Here is an 11516-nt window from a genome sequence, read left to right as displayed (position 1 = left end):
TTATGGCCTCGCGTCGCGTTTCAAACCCCCGAAGAGCGGTTAATCCGCAAACACTGCGTGTTGCCGCAGCGATCTGTGTGTGTTTGTGGATAAAAAGCAATCTGTTACACCCTCTAATTATTTTCAGCTGAGTGATTAGCTGGTGCTTTTTGTTGGAGGATCTCCGTAATTGGCTGTGACATTTATTTGACACACTTAATGAATTACAGGGAAGATGCTGCCGCATTGTTAGTTTTATTTTCCCATAAATTATCGGATCTGCCTCTGCTGTTCGTATCTTAATGATTCATGTTTAACAACTGTAACATAATCCAAACATTATTGCTGTGATTTAAAACATGAAATAGACAATTATCGATCCACTCTTAATTATAGTTGAGTTATTTTGCTCCTCCGATTTTTAGATTTAGTTGAGGGACGACAGTTGTACAAAATAAATACATTTTGACTGAAAAGTTAATTGTAGGGTTACAGCTATAGGCTATAGCAATTATTCTGACGGTTAATCGATTAAACGTAAAAATGGCCCATTCTACACATTTTTGATTAAATCACTGGTCTTTTTATAAAACACTAGAAATACATTAAAAGTGTAAATAAATAATTACATTTTATTGCATAAATACAATAACGTATATTCCTTTAGTGAATCATTGATCATTTGTAGCAAAAGATATATTGCAGCTAAAAAATACATAAATATGTACATGTGAAAAGTTCGATCAGTAATTATTCTGATTAATAATTGGACAGAAAAATGTGATTAGAAGTTTTTTTGTTATTTTTTGCAGATTTTCAAACAGATGAAATTAAAATTGCCACCTGAAGAAATCTGAGTAGAACATTACAGGAACAAAAATGTTTTTTTATCATAAATGCAATATATCAATCAATCAATCAACAAATCAATCAATATATACATGTTTGGTACAGTTTTGGCTTAACTGCTGCTCTGGGTACATTGTCCCGTCAGTTAATGGGTTTTGAGTCTGAATGCTCCAGTTAGCGATTAATCAATGACTAAATCAGTTATTTAATTAATCAATTAATCTGATTAATCGTTTCAGCCTTAGTTAAAAATAATTTCCATCTCATTTGAAAATGAGGTCATTTAGTGCATTTGGTAAAACTGTAAATTAAAATTCAGTTTTTAAGTGTTGAAACATTTGTTGTGTAATCAGTAATTTAAATATTTTTAGATATTTTGCAGTGGCATTAAAACTCTTGCTTTGATTCAAGTTGAAAATAAAATTGAGATGATTTTTACAGTTTATTGACATGAGAAACGATAAACATCGGTTTAAATACTCTATACAATAACATTATTAAAACATGCACATGTAAAATATCATATCCTGTACATTTATGTTACAGAGAAACAAAGTTCACACTGTTTTTTTTAAGCAGTGCTTATGTTTTCATTTGAGCCCAAAACATTTTGTAGTGCAAAAAGATGGATCCTGGTCAGAGTCAGTGGAATGCTCGGCTCACCGCCGGCCGTTTCAATATGGCCTCCACTGAGAAGGACAGAGACTCGCCGGACGCCATTTTGTTCCCCATAGGTTTGGTCGATACGTCCTTGCCGTTTCCCTCCCTGAACTTGCGCGCCGCCTCCTCCAGCAGCTCCCTGCAGTACGGCGCTCTCAGGTCCGGCCCGCCGGGTTTCCCCGCCCGCGAGTTCTGGACCAGGCTGTGGAAGGAGTCGAGTTTCATGGACAGCTTAGCGCCGTCCTTGCTCAGCTTCGGGTTGTGGGAATGACTGTTGCTGGGGAAGGAGTGTCCGAAGCTACGTTTTGGAGGAGAGAAGGCCGAGCACTCCTTCATTTGGGAGGCGTTAGGAGGTTTGGGGTCCAGCAGGGCGGCTGCTCGGGACCCCTCCAGTTTGGCAGCGAGCGCGGCTGCCGCCTCCTGCTCCGGCGGCTGGCTCTCGGCAGGCATCACTTTAGGCTCCCACACGGCGCCCGGCTTCATGTTCTGCACCGCCGTGGCGTTGAACAGGCACTGCTGATACAGCAGAGCGTCCCCCAGGTTGGTGGCGCCGCGGGGCCACATCACAAAACCGCCGCCGCCGGGGTTGGCGCCGCGTGACGGCTGCAGCGGATAATGGCGGTAGGTGGTGGCCACGCTGACGTTGGAGGAGATCAACTCGACGTTGGCGGCACTGCTGGGATACGGCGCTGGCAGGTCCAGGCAGCCGGAGCCCAGGAAGCCGCACAGATCTTTGGGTTGATGCTCCACCTGAGGCGCCGGAGAGAAGCCGGCCTTGTAGGCGCTGAACTCTGCGGCGGCGGCGTGGTGGACCAGGCTGGCCGGGAACAGCAGCGGCCCGGCGGCCGCCTGGTTGCTCTCCAGAACCTCCCGCTCTTTGTACTCGCGCTCCAGCATGATGGTCTCCAGCTCCTTGTCGGCGAAGGCCCTCCTCTTCCTCATGCGGTCGCTCAGCGGCGGAGGAAGGGCGGCGTTGGGCGCCAGGAACGGATCCGGCTGCACCGGACGGTATCCTGTTAGCACAGAAAAAGACATTGGAACACGTTAGCAAGTCAAAATTTGCACGTTTAAATCGGTCAGTTCCTATCAACGAACAGTGGTTCACATGTTGCAAGAGTGAAGAAAGTTTTATCTGCTAAAGAAAAAGTTTTAACGCAAATTACAGATATCCACTTTTTTCACTTCCGATACCCATATCTGATGTTTAGTACCAGCTGATACCGATCCGATACAGAAAAACAACTGACTTTAAATTAGTGCTACCAATCGATAGAAATGACATCAGATTAATCTGACTGTTTTGCTCCGATTAATCACGATTAGTCAGATTTGAGATTAATCACTGTGCTTAATGTAAGCTTGAAATACAAATATGTACGCAGTTGTGCTTCTTGAAGGAATGGCGGTCGGAGCAAGTCCCTCCTTCTGCCGCACTCCAACCAATCAAAATACAAGAAATTATCTGATTTTGTCTGTTTTACGTTGCAGAAGGCAGGTAACAATCTCCCAGTACTCAACTGCATCTAAGGGAAACTTACTCCACCACACATCCTTACAAACAGTAGCAAACATGTTCAGGAGACAACTGACAGATGAGACAGATTTTATTTTCTGGTTATTAGGTGTTCCACCCCTTTCTGATGCCGCCCTGGGTAACTGCCCATATCAAAAACCGCCACTATTTGCAAAAAATGTTTGTTTGTTTTATTGTCTCAAACCAAACATGTCTGAAGATTCTCAGTTTACCAGGTTTTTAGTTTTTATTCTTTTCCTTATTGGTGAAAAAAAAAGACACAATCAACACTTTTAGCCACAAATCAATCCAGACAGACATTTTGGAAGAGCAAAACATCAACAAATATTTCACGTGGTCTTCTGTTTTGAAACCATCAAAGTAAAATAATAGTAAAAATTGCACAATAACGCAAGAATACCCTGTCAATAAACTTTAAGTTCTAATGAACATTTAAACACTGGATGATATTTTAAATATCCAAAATAAATAAAACAACAAATAAAATTAATTATGAAGTTTCTGTAAACAACATTACCCTTAAAAAGGGGCTAGTTGAGACCAAAACACCAAACTGAAGAGTTTTATCATAAAGTTTTTGGTAGAAAAAGGAAAAAAAAAGGGAAAAACAATAAATCATACAAATGGAAATTATTGAACTTGTTTTAATTTAAAATGCAATTAATTGATTTACAGTGAGTTCAAAGCCTGCCAAACATTCACTAAAAATAAAGGAAGATAAAATAAATATCTGTGGCCCACGCCCCAGGGCAACATGTTGCCCTGGGCTGCCGCCGCAGTAATCCCTTCCTAAAGTCTTTTTGACTGACGGAGAAACAGACGAGAATAAAAAGGGATTTTGGAAGATTTGCAAAGAAAGGTTTATATTTCAGCCGTCTTACCTTCTAGGATGCTTTTGGCGAGCATCGTCGAGGGTCGGATGTGTCGCTGATAAATCCTCCTCTCCGCTGGAATCGGTTTCCCAGAAATCCCTTTCTTATCCTAACGCAGAAAAGAAAAACATTAAACCCTGATGTCAGGAAGTTTTTCTTGATTCTTGAGCAATAACTGATTAGTTACAGCTGAGCTCAGCTTGAATGTCTGGATAATTTAAAATAACATTAAGGGAAAATGGGCCGTAACTCATGTTTCTGTTGTTATTATGGCGTTAAAAAGTGACTCAAAAGTAATCCCGGCATGTAAATCTTCTATTTAATTTAAGCTTTTAGATGTTAAACAAGCTTTAAACTCATAATCTAACACATAAATTAGTATTTACAATATTATAGCAAACTGTAGGTGGAAGAAAAAGTATAACCCGAATAAGAAAAAAGCAAACATTAAAAGTAAATTTTAATATAAAAATAGTGTAAAGATTAAAAAGATGTAATTAATTCCTGCTTTGAATGGCTTCTTTAATAACAATAATGTATATGTTTATATTTATTTTGACAAATAAGTATGGGTACATAAATTAGACTGAATAAAAATTAGGCAAAATGATATGATTTTAATTTATTTCATGCATTATAAACTAGTTTCACATGAGCATCCTATAAAACACGTCATTAAGAAATAAAACATGTAACTGTTTATATATATATATATATATATATATATATATATATATAAATAAAATCTATTTGGTTTCTCAATAGGGAAAATAAAATGCCCGCAGATGTCAATCTAAGTTAAATATATTTTAGTTTTACTATTTTAAATCTTTCCTTCTTTTGATGTTTCTCTCTTTTTTAACCACTAAACTTTTATGTATTCATTTTTTTTTTATCTATAATTATTGGAGAAAAATTGCTACTTTTTTCTCCAATAATTTGTGAATCATAAAAAAAATAGAAAACAAACAAAAAGCTAAAACCCTAAACTAGAAGCTGAAGATCTGCAAATAAAATCAGAAAATGAAAAGTTTCTAAAGTTAAAGTTGTGATTTTTAAAGGTTGGGGAAATAATTATAAAACATTAAATGTAAAGGATCTGCAGACAGTTAAACACAGTGAGGCTCTGAATGAAGAACGTTTACTCTGAACTCTGTTTCTGCTTCTGTCATTAATTATACTAATATATTAAACTACTGAACTGAGTCAATTAATAACTGCGTTATTATGTAAAAGATAGATTCAGTTTAAAATGTCAAAAATAGATGTGGACTTAATATATTATCACAATGTTATATGTTGCCATGGCGACAAATTGTAAAAGTGATGATAATAACTCTATTGCTTATTTTTTATGTAAATATGGCCATAACTCCTGTGCAATGCAATCTACTGCACTTAAAATATACATATATAATTTTCTTCTTTAGGACACCAAAGACATAAAGAATGTGCCAAATGGCAACATTTAATCATATTTTGTATTTATTTATATTTATGTATACTTTCAATGAAAAACCAATGGAGAAAAAAGTAAAACTAACAACACGGACAGTTTGGCAGAGTTTAAACGTTGCTAACTGGAAATCAAGATTCTTATCACAATAAGAAATAAACGATAAATAGAATCAGGTTTGGGTTTGTTGTAACTTAAACAGATGTTTGGGTAAAAAATACTTTTTGTGGGAACAAAAACTGTTTACATGCAGCACCGATAACGAACTCTGATGGGATTAGACTTCATTTCATAAACTGACTGACCTTAAAAACCAGAAATTAATTTGCAGTTGGGCAGTAACTAGTTACATTTACTCAATTACATTTACTTGAGTAGCTTTTTTGAAAAAAGAAAATACTTCAAGAAGTATGTTTACTATGTTGTACTTTCTAATCTTACTTGAGTAAAATTTGTGGATTTTCTTCCCACTGAATGAAAAATAAAAATGTTTTAACCAAAAACCCAGCGGACTCAGACACACACCTGCAGTTTCTGTTAAAGTTTTTCATTGACAGAAACTGATTTAGAAATATTTCCTTTTGCTTGATTTTGTTTTTTATATGGATTATTGTCATTTTTGTCCTAAAATCGCCTAAATTTCCACCAAACTTTACATTTTGGTCCGTCTGATGATGTGATTTTTAAATATTAAATGACTGATAATTTGATCAGTTACTCAGTACTTGAGTAAACTTTTTAACAAATGCTTTTTTTTTACTCTTGAGTAATTTCTTGGATGGATAGTTTTTACTTTTAGTTGAGTTAAAATATGTGAAGTAGTGCTGCTATTACTAATTGAGTAAAATTTTTGGGTACTTCCTTAATTTGTTAATTTGGTGCCACTTTACTATAATGCTCCCATTATTGATTGTTAATGAACAGTTAATTGATACGATACTAATTCATCTCTAAGCACTTTATAAATCACTAATAACTCTTTATTATGCATTAATTGCATAATAAACAATGCAATTAAGACGGAGACGGAATCTAAATCTACTGGTTTCTTGCCAAATAGTGAGCCAAATCTGTTCACTTATATTTTATCTAACCAGGGTGTCCAAAATGTGGCCCGGGGTCCGTTTGTGGCCCTTGGATTGATTACATGTGGCCTCAGACTTCAACTCAAGAAAGATACACATTTGGGCCCCCAGTTCAGGTATTTGGTATAGATGGAGACTTTTTGTCTTTCATTTGGTAAAAATGATCACAAACAAATAAAATCTTCTCACAATAGAAAATATTGGTCGTCTTTTAAAATATCGTCTTTTAATCGCCACGTTTCTTAATTCTCCTCCAGAACCAGTGACTTTTATGCAAAAGCAAACTTTGTTTCACCCTGATCTGCTTTTAATTAGTTTAATAAACTTAGCTAAACACAGCAATAATTATCAAAGAAAGCCTGACCTAAATCCTGACTTTATTCACCAGAACTGATTAAACTGTGTTCTACATTTTTCCATTAGATAATTAAAAAATTAGCAAAATTATTTTTAATAAGGCAAATCTGTGGAACCCTTTTAAAGTTTTGGATCTAATAAGTTTAGTTTATTGTTGAGTGGGTAAAAAAACATCCCGGGATCTAGAGTTGTTGTACTAAACACTTCAGACTAGCTTGTAAGAACAATAAGTATTTATAAATGTAATGTTTTTTAGCGTACAACAGGGATGTCCAAGCTGTGGCCTGGGGGCCACGTTTGGCCCTTTTGATTCATTTTCTGTTTCATTAAAGTTTGGACACCCCTGGCATACAGTCACCTTCTGACCCTTCCTTTTTAATAACTATTATTATGCATTGCCTTATAAAGTGTTTATGGATTAACTGATGAGATGTAAACTATTTATTAACGGTACAAGTGGTGCCGTCATTTTTAAGGGGTAAAATGTTTTTGCACTGACCTCCGTGGCCTGCTGCCTCCTCAGGGCCACCTGCGCCGCCATCACCCGCTGCCTCTCCACCACCAGCAGGCAGTTGGCGCACTGGCAGTCCCTCCACCTGCAGAAGCGCTTGTGGCCCTTCAGGCAGGAAACCACGCCGTGGTTGCGGCAGCGGGCGCATTTCGGCGTACGGCTGAGCTTCCTCTGGTCGCCCGAGCTCAGGCCGCTGGGGCCCGGCTTGCCGTCGCCCTTTCCGCCGTCCCCGTCGCCGTCGTCCTCGCCGATCGGCGCGGAGCCCGGCCGGCTGCAGCACATCGAGTCGTCCGGCAGCTCGTCGCTCTCCGCCTCCAGGCTCTCCACGTCGATTTCAAAGTCTGCCATGTCCTCCTCCTCCTCCGCGTTTAGCGCAGGTTATTTCTGCAAAAATAAATCGGCGGACTTTATTTGAGCAGCACATTTCAGCAACGAGGAAGTTCAAACATCATAAGAGCACAAAATAAAAGTCAGCAATAATCGAAACGTTACATTTGACCCAGATTACATATTAAAATGTTCGTTAGTGTGACTTAAAGAAACTCGGTGTTTCGGCTGTTTTACAATTTTCCTTAAGTTTGTTCCAGATCTGTGATGCATAGAAGCTGAAATAATAAAATAAACTGGAGTCATCTAAAATAATAAAACAAACAAAAAACCTCAAAACTTCTGTTCACTTTCATTTCATTAATTTGACAGGAACAATGCACTCAAAACTGCGTGTCACCAAGAGTGTATTTCTAGAGCTAATTCACAACTGCAGTCTGGTTGGTCATTTAAAAGCATTAAAATACATGAAATGTATAAACCAAAATACAGTACTAATATATACGTTTATTGTGCAACCTCCAAATTCAAATATTACTATACAGTAAGACTAAGAAATCAAAATACAACCATAATACATTCGTTTTTCTGCTTTCATATTAAAAAACAACTCTGCAGACTTCAAATTTATATAAATATCCTTAGTACCTCCCCATCAAATAACATCAAAGCTTAATTTAAGTTAATTTATAACATATTTTTGTTGGAAATGTATTGTTGGTAAAACACTCAAAAGTGGAGATAATTTTATTTTCTTTAGCTTTTAGGGAAATAATAATAACAATAAAACAGTAGCTCTTATTTAAGCTAGTCAAGAAGAAGTGTCATTATGATTTCCTTATAAATATTTTTGATATCTGAGTCTTATTATTGAATTGATATAAATACTTTTGTTAACAAATGTAGCTATTTTATTATTGTTCCCAATGAGATATTAATTTACAGTTTTCCACTGCAGTAACTTCAATCCTCAAACCTAAAGACAGTAAATAAAAAGTGTTACAAGCGTGAAAAAAACCACAAGACAATATAACTATGAAGCTAAGGTTTTATTCTGTCTGGATAAGTATCTGGCTGTCACTAAAATGTCATTTTTAAGTCACTATCTTAGGGGGAAAAAAGACAGTTAAAAGCACCGAGGTTCTTCAGCCTGAATCAAAAACCACAATAACCGAGTTCGGCTCACCTCCAGCGGTCCGGGCGGAGCGGTAATCAGCCTCCGGTGGTCCGGGGGAAGCGGTAATCAGGCTCTCCGGGCTGTGATGGATGACACACGCCGCCCCGGCTCCAGCTTTGAAGGCTAATTAGATGTTAATTGAGCGGATGAATGAGGGTCGCACCGCGAACACGTCCAACTTTCTTCTGGAGCCGAAACAGCAGAGCGACACTCCTATGAACCGCGCTGGGCTTGGGCTTCCCGCGCTCTGATTGGCTGGTTCCAAAGCCGGTCCCAGCCAATAGGATTGCGCTGAAGTCTCACGGGGCGGGACGGAAGAGAGTCCTCCTAACGGCTGGAAATGGTAACGGTCAACTGTAATTTGATTTCTTCTAAGGTAATGTTTTTCTGAAAATAGCAATAATCAGAATAAGTCTTTCTGAAAAGTGGAAAGGATACCTGTTTTACAATGTTAGTAGCTGCTATAGGACCTTAATTCAACGTTGGTGCATAAAGTTATCCCTGTAATCAAAAAGAAAGCTAATCACGAGCTAACGGGGCCTACACAGGGCCGGCCCAAGGAATATGCGAGATAAGCTGCTTCACCACAAGAGGGCCCCAAAAGCACCTACCTATAGCTATATATATATAGAGAGAGAGATACAGATATATAGATAGATATATTTATGTATTCTATATGTGTATTTTATATTTTAGCAGCTAAATTAACATAAGATGAATTAATTATGGACCCTACTGTTGTTTGAAATTGCTTTTTAAAACACAGTTTTGTAAACTAAATAAATAAATAAAATTGGTTTATTTAGCAAACTGCTATGAAGGCATTTTTTCCAATCACACAAGTCACATGATCACCAACCAGATGCAAACCATGAAATAGATAACCGAAAGTAGTAATTAAAGTTATTTAATGACTTACCATGTCAACAAGCTTATTATATTATTTCAGTTGTGTTTCTTATTTAATGGAAACACATCAGTTGCGAAATTATGTTTTTATTTTTCTTCACCAGCTGAATATTGACTAAGTTTTGCACAGAGTTGTAATGGAAACGCAGCTATTGTGAAACAAACTGCAGGTTGAAGTTTGTCCAACTGGCAGGCAGTACAGAGGACGACTATAATGTTTTCACAACAATCCCACAAGAGATTAAAAGGCAAAAACACAAAGTCAGCGTGGAGCGCAGTTACTCCAACCTCTGATATTTCCAGCTGATTCTATCTTAAAGCTAATCCTAAACCCATCAAGATTAAACTAATCCAGATATATTCACCGATTTATCTGAGAGCCACAAATTTTTCCTGCTCTGTTATCGCTGGGTGTGACCTGAGGCTCTTAAAGACAAAAGAATGCCCCTTTGTGTGCATTTTGCTGACTTCAAGTAAGATTTACTGAAGGATTAAAGACACGCAGTTATTTACCCAGAGTCGACTGACTACTGTGGGAACGGACCATGAGATAAGACACGACAGGCCTCCAAGCTTTTGTCCACGCCGGGAAAATTAATGGCGGCGTGACGTGAAAAGGAGAACGTGGAGGCATTTTGGGTTTGCGTCACGGATGGACTGCGTTTTAAAGAGTAAAGGGTGTTTTTTTATTAGGATTTTCAAGTAAACCAATAAAAAATGAACCAACATATGCTGAATAAATGTCTCTCTTTGGATTTTTTTTTTTTTTGACAGCGTGAACACAAAAGGTCGATTATTTTTAGCAATTTCACAGATGTTGAATGTTTAACAAATATATTATTTCCCTTTGACATTCCTCTGGCCCGACTTCCCGACAGTGCGGCTCTAAACAGCGCGTTTTCCTCCAGATGATGACTCCTAACTGCTCCTCCATGTGCGAAGGTGAAGACGTCAGGCCTGCAGGTGCAGCTTTATTCGCCTCTTCTCCTTAATTTACTGCGGAGGTTACGAGCGGGCCACCCCGGGCTGCCGTTTCCACACCAGGAATGCTTTGAAGTAGCAGAGCCGGACGGCCGGAGAAGAGGATCCGAGCGGAGCCGGGGCGTCCAGGTGAAAAGTGTTGTCTGTGTCAGGCGCTTTTTAACGGTCTGCTCAGGGTATGCCAAACATCCGCTCCCAGTTCCAGGTTCCAGGACTTAATCTAACGGGTTCCACTGGATCACATGGTGATCTTTGGTCTTTTTTCAGAGAGGAACCCCCTGCATCCCTGGAGGAGTTTCAAAATGTTCCAAATCTTGGATTGGAAGTTTTTTTTTTTCTAACTGGAGAAATGCAACCTTATAGATGATTTATTATTAGAAACTTGTAAGCAGAGGTGGATAGTGTAACCAAAAACTATAGCACTACCTCAACATATTTTTACTCAAGTAAAAGTAAGTAGCCAGCGTAAAAATGTATTTGGTAAAAATGAACTGATCAAACTCGTTACTTAAAATTATAATACATTTGGATTTTTGTGACTAAAACAAGTTTGTTTTTTATTCAGTTGGTAGAAAATCCAGTAATTTTACTCAACTAGAAAAGTAAAAAGTACCACATAACAGTATTTTTTTCAAAACTCTTAATTAAATGCATCAGAGTAAATGTAATTAAGGAATCTATGAAATGAAGTTTGGTTTTATGGAGCGAAAATGCAGAAGAAACACAAAACCTTTTACTTGGCACAGATGTTTACAGGGGCTTAAAACATCTATCTATCTATCTATCTATCTATCTATCTATCTATCTATCTATCTATCT

General features: G+C 37.9%; 1 protein-coding gene and 1 long non-coding RNA gene across 3 annotated transcripts in view; one reads left to right on the top strand and one right to left on the bottom strand.

The window, feature by feature from the left end:
- Positions 1-591: 591 nt before the first annotated feature.
- dmrt2a (doublesex and mab-3 related transcription factor 2a) lies at positions 592-9042 on the bottom strand. Its single transcript, XM_015045678.1, has 4 exons — positions 8817-9042; positions 7292-7687; positions 3904-4003; positions 592-2501 (listed from the first exon to the last, which is right to left on the bottom strand). Exons 2-4 carry the CDS (start codon positions 7649-7651, stop codon positions 1471-1473), a joined length of 1491 nt encoding a protein of 496 aa, XP_014901164.1. The 5' UTR covers positions 7652-7687; positions 8817-9042; the 3' UTR covers positions 592-1470.
- Positions 9043-9114: 72 nt separating this feature from the next.
- Positions 9115-11516, top strand: part of LOC106955472 (uncharacterized) — a 23433-nt gene continuing 21031 nt past the window's right edge. For both annotated transcript variants that reach the window (XR_001426583.1, XR_001426582.1), the window contains exons 1-2: positions 9115-9183; positions 10625-10826. This is a non-coding gene — a long non-coding RNA (uncharacterized LOC106955472). The remainder of the gene's footprint in view (positions 9184-10624; positions 10827-11516) is intronic.

The sequence above is a fragment of the Poecilia latipinna genome, unplaced genomic scaffold (assembly GCF_001443285.1).
Source record: "Poecilia latipinna isolate Pla-1442-1.1 unplaced genomic scaffold, P_latipinna-1.0 Scaffold738, whole genome shotgun sequence".
Taxonomy (NCBI): domain Eukaryota; kingdom Metazoa; phylum Chordata; class Actinopteri; order Cyprinodontiformes; family Poeciliidae; genus Poecilia; species Poecilia latipinna.
The sequence above is the reverse complement of the archived record's forward strand: the minus strand, read 5'-3'. Positions and strand labels throughout refer to the sequence as shown.

Coding starts and splice junctions, on each gene's coding strand:
- dmrt2a (XM_015045678.1), bottom strand. CDS start 7,651: ATGGCAGACTTTGAAATCGACGTGGAGAGCCTGGAGGCGGAGAGCGAC. Junction 4,004..7,291: donor GGAGGCAGCAGGCCACGGAG/GTCAGTGCAAAA, acceptor TTTCTGCGTTAG/GATAAGAAAGGGATTTCTGG. Junction 2,502..3,903: donor CGCCAAAAGCATCCTAGAAG/GTAAGACGGCTG, acceptor CTGTGCTAACAG/GATACCGTCCGGTGCAGCCG.